Source organism: Vitis riparia, chromosome 5, assembly GCF_004353265.1.
Source record: "Vitis riparia cultivar Riparia Gloire de Montpellier isolate 1030 chromosome 5, EGFV_Vit.rip_1.0, whole genome shotgun sequence".
In the NCBI taxonomy this organism is placed as follows: Eukaryota; Viridiplantae; Streptophyta; class Magnoliopsida; order Vitales; family Vitaceae; genus Vitis; species Vitis riparia.
Genome location: NC_048435.1, coordinates 18,582,903 through 18,591,202, shown reverse-complemented (window position 1 = coordinate 18,591,202; position 8,300 = coordinate 18,582,903). Strand labels below are relative to the sequence as shown.

The 8,300-nt window shown below is 32.0% G+C and overlaps 1 protein-coding gene across 1 annotated transcript; it reads right to left on the bottom strand.

Annotated features, from left to right (window-relative positions):
- Nucleotides 1-3,310: 3,310 nt before the first annotated feature.
- Nucleotides 3,311-7,577, bottom strand: LOC117915435 (beta-glucosidase 15-like). The gene is given in 13 exon segments (XM_034831029.1): nt 3,311-3,483; nt 3,486-3,570; nt 3,674-3,770; nt 3,918-4,020; nt 4,132-4,163; nt 4,269-4,483; nt 4,602-4,717; nt 5,348-5,603; nt 5,695-5,782; nt 5,847-5,924; nt 6,282-6,357; nt 6,817-6,875; nt 7,553-7,577. Coding segments are annotated over 11 exon segments (1,218 nt in total). The 5' UTR covers nt 6,343-6,357; nt 6,817-6,875; nt 7,553-7,577; the 3' UTR covers nt 3,311-3,396.
- Between the last annotated feature and the right edge of the window lie 723 nt (nt 7,578-8,300).

Genomic DNA, 8,300 nt, shown 5'->3' with positions numbered 1-8,300 from the left:
GTACAATGCACTCACCCAAGGCATACGGGAAGGAACCTTTTCCCCAACTCTCACTCTCTGTTTCAAGGCTGCAGGAGCCCTATTTAAATGACTCAATCTGCAGTTACCAATTTGAATTCCCTCAATTCAAATCTTGGAGCCAACTAGGTGGTCATGCAACTGGCCAGAACTGCTCTCAACTGCCCTGCATAACCACCCACCAACCCAGATAGTGGCCTGCACGTGCCACCCACTTGCACCAGCCATCATCCTTCAGCCAATTGCAGGTCAATGACGGCTTGACTTGGTCACTGGTTTGTCTAAGCTAGCTGCCACTAGCTAGTTGCAATGCCATCTCCTTCAGGTCTTGCTCGTCAAGCTGCTGGTGAGTCCCCCTAACAAGCCGACCCCTCCCCCTTAAGGCGCCTCTTGTGACCGGGTGCCCACCATCATGTCTTTGATCAAGGCCCTCCGAGCCAGGCAACGTGCACCACCCATCTGACGAAGCGTTTGGTGCATCAGTGTGCCTTCCTCACACTGATGTATGAGCCCATGCCATGTCTAGGGTACTAGGGCTCATACAAATACATCACAATATTTGAAAAAAAAACTCCATATAATAGTGAAGAGTTACTATTTGGTTGTTATGGTTGTTTAAACCAAATTTTTTTTTTAAACTTTGTACCTCGATCATATTTTTTGTAATTTAATTATATCTGTTGTATCTTAAACACAATGTTTATATATTAATTCTTTATATCTTAATAAATTCCTACTGTTACATGAATCAAAATAAAATTATACAAAGGCATCCAATGTGATATTAAAAAATATTATTTGGCATCACCTCTTAGTTTTTGAATGGCAATTCCAAAAAAGCTTACTTCTATGTCAAAAAAAACATTGAAAAAGGAAGAGATGTTGTGTCATGTTAAAGACTTTTGCATTAGCCAAATATCTTTCTATTAGGAATTCAAAAAAAAAAATTTTATGCACCAACCATATAATCAAGCATACTATATTTGAAAGAAATGTACTTAAATAAAAAACTGATGAGCACATAAGAGTTACAATGGGGTATTGAAATACAACATATAAGCAATTAATAGAGAAAAGGGTAAAATTTATTTTAATTACAATTTATTTCGATTTTATTTTGCTTATTACCTAAAAAATTATCTAACTTTTTTTTTTCTATCTTAAATTCTAGATAATATATAAATGTAAAGATATATGTTACATGCAGATATGTTTGGATAAGATTCATAATAAATAATGGCCATAATAATTCCCACCAAAACTTTAGATGGATTATTTATTGTTGCAGGCACGTGAATGAGAGGGCACAGAAAATTAAACATTGCCCCCACTTCACCTTTTTCATTTATTTCATTTGTCAGTTGAATTGTGATTTCATGGCCATGGACTTTTTTGGCCTTTTCTTTACCTTTAAGTATAGATTAAAAAAAAAATTATTATTATTATTATTATTATTAAATACATTGCATAAATGATTTTAATATTGTAGATATTATATAAAATATAGTTTTATATGGTATATAATTTACAATTATTTGACGAAGTACTATTTTTAAATTAGGAATATTCCTTGCAAGTTGCAAAGGTATATCTTTGAAATTTTGAACAAACACATGACTCACTTGACCTAAATTAATGCAAGTGTACCAATATTTTAAAAACTAGACCGAGGTCTGATCATCAACCAAACCGGTCTGATCCACACCAAAAAACCATTTGGCATCAAACCAGATGAACCATGGTTGAATTAGTGAACTGCCCAAACTAGGTGGTTCTTTTTTTTTTTTTTTTTTTTTTTTAAGCCAAAATAACGTCATCTTAATGCATTTTGCATCAAAACAACGACATTTCTAAAGAACCAAATCACTCTATGAGAAGCCTATCTAGCCCATTTATCATCAAGCCCAATAAGTTTTTAGCCTTGTAAGTTAATGATTCTTGCATGCTTTTATATCCCACAATCCTTACATATTTTTTTTATTCATTTCTGATGTGGAATTTACTCATAAAGAAAAAGATTTTGCAAGCCGGAGAGCTTAAGCCTGAGACCTTCAAGTGTAAAAATTGAATCTTAACTATTAAGTTATAAAACTTCTTTATTTTCTTATATTTGCAAATCAAAATATATAACAAAATCAATTATTTTTTTTCAAATTTTAATTATATATAACCCTTTCACATTTATTTTTATAATAATTATATAATGATAAATATAAAAATAATATAAATTAATTTATATAATCATTTCAAAATAATAAATACAAAATACATGCAAATAAAATTAAATATCATAATTTTTCATTTTAAATATATCTTTATATTTAAATATTGTATATGTTATATTTAATAAAATCTAAAAGATTAATATATTTATATTTATCTTCATCATTTAATTTGATATGTCAAATATAAAATAGAATATTATTAAAAAAATTAATTATATATAATTTTAATTTCTTATAATTATTTTAAATTTATATAATATATAAATTATTATTTATGACATCATTAGTTCAACTGCAGTCCAACCATCGATCTAACCAATAAATCGTGAACCAGTAACTTTTTCAATTCAATCACCGGTCCAATTATAAAAACATTAAATATAGGGTATCTATTAACTATTTAATTATTTTTATTACTAAAGTAATTTTTAAATATGTAAAACAAGTTCTTAACTTTTATATAAGAATCACTATATTTTATATATAAAAAGATATAGTAAAGTTATAGAAAATAGAAAATGTATTTATAAAAGTAATAAAGTTATTATATTTAAAACTTAATTAAATGGCATAGAGTGTATTATATGTAAAAAGCACTTCCTAGAATCACTACGTACCAAACGAACTTTTAATCACTATGTACTAAACAAACTCTTAATCTATTGATGATATGAAAATTTGCTCAGATCATATTTGGAAAGTAACTTATTTAAATTTGAAAAATAACTTAATTTGATTACTTGTTAATATCATGGCTATAGTTTTAATTGTTTAAGGATTTGATTTTTGTTCAATTTTAATAGCTAAAATTGGGAATGATGCCTAACTTGTATCATAAAATGCAAGAAGTTATGGGCCATGTTTCGTCTGTCCTAAACATCGGCCGTAGCCCAACTTGTTTCCCTTTTGCCTTAGGGAATCACGGCAGCAAGTCCTTGAGGCTTAATGGGCCTAAACATGATTTGGGCTCTAAGCTAAAATTGGGCTTCACCAGGTCCAAAAAGTTGCAGCGTTTGGGTAATTCTATTCATCATCATTACTTGAAAGTTGCCGTAAAAGAAAAATAAAAGAATTGATAATTATAATCCAAAAACTTAGCATTATTAAAAGGAAAACCAGTTTATTATTATGAAATTACAAAGTACTTATTAGTCTAACCCCCCTTAAGAAAATTCTTGAACCATTTCGCTGATGATTTAGGATATCGTTTCAGCCCATCTTTATAATCGATATATAGTAGCTTCCAAATCGAACCGTGTAGCCACTGATCCATTCGAAGTTGTCCAATAATGACCACGCAAAGTATCCCCTTACATCAGCGCCATTCCTATCGAGATCCATAATTAGATTATTCCAAACAAAAAAACTCGAATAATTTCTTAGATTTAATTATAAAAAAAGAAAGCAAAAAAAAAATTTGAAAACTTAACGTCATTGCACGTCGAATGAACATAAGATGTTGATTATAGTAGTCTATTCTCATATTGTCCTCAAGTAATATTGTGTTGGTATTAACCTCATCAATTCCTGCAAAAGATGAAGATATCGAAATGGTACAAAATTCCAAACCCTATGCTCATAAACAATTTTTAAAAGACTGGACTTAAAAAATGTTTAATGCATAAATACTCTTAATTATGTATATTATATTAAATAACCGTTTAATGTTTTTACCATTTTCTGTGATGTAAATGATGGGATTATTAAAATTCTCTTTTGTGTAGAGTAAAATATCTCCAATCCCTTCTGGATAAACATAGAGCCAGTCAGAGGCAGCCTGCAAAATCAATTATAATGCAGATCCCAACCATCAATTAGAAACTGTTTTCCTTGACTATCACCCTAAGTTACAAAATCAATCATTAATGTACCATTCTAAAGATCTTACTTTTGGGCCAATGGGAACTCCATTTCTCTCATCTGGTATGCAAAAAATTGATTTCATCATATTGAAAACTAGAAGTGAATGAACTTAGGTTAAGGTCATGGCCAAAAAAAAACCAACTCCATTGAAGCAATACTTACATGTAAGGTAAACACAAGCATCTGTGTAGCTGCTCATGTTTTCACTTTTGCAGGGAACATCTGTGGCATATCGTGCGGAATAATAGTTTATACCGATGAAATCATAAGATCCTTTTACCATCAAGGATTCCACCTTAGAGAATTCTAGCAACCGGTTTTTGACGTAATTCACCATGTCAGTAGGGTAGGCACCTGAGTTTAGTGGCTCCATGAACCTACAACAGTATGAAAGATTAGTATTAGGCTCAACTCCATCTTCAATGCATTTTCATTATAAAAACAAAACAAAAAACAAAAAAACAAAAAGGGTTTGTGATTGTTGTAATTTTGTACCATCCATACGAGAAAGCAAGGGCTCGGTTTGCTGCATTTCGATCTGCAGGTGTATCATAGTAGGGCACGATCCATGGTGTGTTGAGTGCCAGCCCAATTTGACCATTTTGAGAGACCTAACACAATATCGTGCGTGTTATTGGAACCTTAATTCGATTATTCCAATGATAAAAAATAAAAAATAAAAAATAAATAAAAAGTTGATACTGATGAGCATTTTTAATTTGGAACCCTAATTCGATTATTCTAACAAATGAAAAATGATATGAAGATGAGCATTTTTAATTGTTTGAAAGCACTTTATGATGGTTAAAATCTTATGCTAAATTACTTAGGTGGTGTTTGTTTTTTTACTTAATTTTAAATAGAACCTTAATGTTTAATAATGTTAAATATTAGATTGTTTGTTTTTGTAGTATTTTATTTTTATTAAGTATTAAAAAGTAAAGAAAAATCAATATGTTATTTTTTCTATTTAAAAAAAAACTAAATATTTATGTTTTTTTATTCAATAAGAAGCTTATAATAAATCATGAAAAAATAAAAAAATAAACAACCTAAATTCTGAAAATAAATTACTTCCAGTAAGAAATCATAAAAACAAACACCCTCTTAACATGACACAGGGAAAATTTTTCTAATTCAAAAATTACTAATATCTTCTTAAGGACGCATAAATGAAAATCTGCATAGCTGAGCCAAATGGGGTCTAATTTGATTGAATAATTCAGAGACCATATACTAACCTGGTACTTGTCCCTGTAGACTTTCACTGCGGCTGCATGAGCAAGAAGCTGGTGGTGTGAAACCAAGTAGGGCTCGGTCCCAGAATCGCCCGCAATGCAGTCTTCAGACCACCACTTTGAACATCTACCTGGAGGGCATATACCATACGTATATCCCATGGTGGAGAAGGTGTAGGGCTCATTTAAGGTGATCCAATGCTTCACCCTGTCACCAAAGCTTCTATAGCAAAGTTCGGCGTAGTCTTGGAAGTCATTCCTGATCATGGTATTGGATGGATAGCGTTTAATCATATAGGAAGATATTACAGATAGGAATTAATGACCCATTGAGTACTTTCCGAACTTACACAATGTTTGGACTCAAAAAGCCTCCATACTCATCTTCAAGTGCTTGTGGAAGGTCCCAGTGGAATAGAGTCACAAAAGGCTGTAATCCTAACAAAACCCTAACCCTAATGTTAGTAAGAGCTAAAACAATGAGAATGCATTAAATTCTTACCATTTTTTAGGAGCTCATTGATGAAATTGTTGTAATAATTGATGCCTTCTTGATTCACTCCACCGCTTAACTTCCCACCTAAAATTCGAGATTTTAAGAGACTAAATACTAATATTTTGTACAAATGAATCTCTTAATTGGTGGTTCAATGGTAAGAGAATTCTATCTAGAAAATGACGTTCAAAGCTAACAAAACCATGAATTTGGCTCCTACTCATCACTCCATGAATCCTAGCTACTCAATTTTTAGGTGTATAGATATACAAAGAAAATTGTTATATCAATACTTGGATTATTTCATCACTTGAAGAGTGAAGGAGACATAAATGAATTGTATGATTGAATTATAACTTGAATGTGCTAGAAATGATCCTATTTTAGATGCATGGACAGTGCTTGAAAAACCCGAAAATTTGGTGGAAATGATGCTCTTACTTGGTAGAAGTCTGGACCAAGAGATGGAAAATCTGAAGGCATCAAAACCAACATCCTTCATTATGCCCACATCTTCCTGTCAAATTCCCAATTTATAATCAATCATCAATCAAACAAAGCTTACAAAATCTCCATTAATGAGGAAGGTGTGGCTGTATAAATGTAAGGCTCCATTTGACATACTAGGAAAAGGATCTTTCTTTTCATTTTTTTTTTCTTTTTTAAAAGAAACTCCAAACTCTTCTGTTGATTTATTGTGAAAAAAATTAGAAAAAAAGAAGATAAAAACATAATAAAATTTATTTATAAACTTATGCATTTTCAATTCTTTACATATAGAAGAGGGATAAGCTTGGAAATTATGTTAGAAAAAAGTTTGAGGAGTTTAAACTAATTTTTTATTTTCTCAAATATTTTCTGTATTTCCTTTTATTTTCTTTTCTTTTATTTATTTATTTATTATATATATATATAAGCTATATGCTTTGTTGGTGGGGTTTCTTTAATAATACTAATTTGACCAAACCATATATACCTTGTAACGATGATACAAATCATCTGCAACAGCTCCACTGCTACGGTCCTTTATCTTTTCTGCAATGCCACCACAAAAATTCCCACAATTAATAATATATATATATATATATATATATATTACTTTTAACAAGAGTAAAGATAGACCAAATGAAGAAAAAAGTATCATTATGGTAAGAATATTTAGTGGTCTATAATAAATGCTAATAAATATGTTAGTATATTGTTTGTAAGTTCACCCACTCTTTCCTTTCTCAAACCCTTCATGCATGAATATTAATTAGTGTTGTTTGAACATCCAAAGGAAATGAAATCATTTTGTTTTCCACACCAAACTCCACACATTCTACCCTTTTATGCATACCCTTCTACATATAGAGAAGGCTTGCACCCATGGTCCCATGTAAATAAGTTTTTCACAAATATTGGTGCAACTACTGGACCCTTTATTCACCTTTCAACAATATTGTTGGGTTTAGAAGTAAATGTCATGTACATTCTCTGGACCAGAGGGAGACATTCCAATTTTCCATTTAAGTCTTTAACTCTTGACTGGCTTTTCTCTCATGTCTTTATTTTATGACAGATCTAGCACAACTCATTCACAGAAGGAAACAACTTTCAAAATCCAAAGGTGAAAAGATGAGATAAAAAAATGTAAATGAGAATCATATGCGAGAGAGAGAATGAGAATCATATGAGTGAGAGAGAGAGAGAGAGAGAGAGAGAGAGAACACCTGGATATTTCTGAGTGAAAGTATCCCATATACTTCTTCCTCTCCCACCTTCATCCGCTGCACCTTCATACTGCAAAATTCCAGAAAACCAAACACACCCCATCACTCCACCTACACAAATCCCAACTCCGAAAACAAAAACAGAAAAATAAAAAAACCAAACGTCAATCTTCGACAGTGCAAGAATCCTAACCACCACCAATCTGGTAAGAAGATGAAGCCGTCCCAAACACAAACCCCACCGGAAAACAGCTCCGGCCGGCACATTCCGGCCCACCAGCACTTTCATTCCAAGCCACTGATCCAACAATAGCAGTGAATAACACAAGAAGACACCCTCTAATCGCCATTTTTGCTTTTGATTCTTCTCTCCCAAGCATCATCTCCTTTATACAGAAAGACAACCCATGGCTGAGCCCACATTATTCTCTAAATATTCCAAAAATGCCCTCCAAATTTTGGGGCATGGCCCTCTTTTTGGGGGTATTTTTGGTGCTAAATTTGTGGTAGTCTCTCAAATACCTAAACTGCCCTCCAGATTTTAGGGCATGGCCCACTCTTGGAGGTGGTATTCTCGGTACTAAGATTTGTTAGGAGAGGTTTTGGTGTGAAAACTGGAGGGCCTCTTGGGAATATGAAATTAGAAATGTTTACACACGTTGCATGTATTTTCTTTTGCATGCATTACACGTAGATTGGAGTTTATGCAGTTACTCACACTTTTTGTGTGCCAACAGTACTGTAGTGC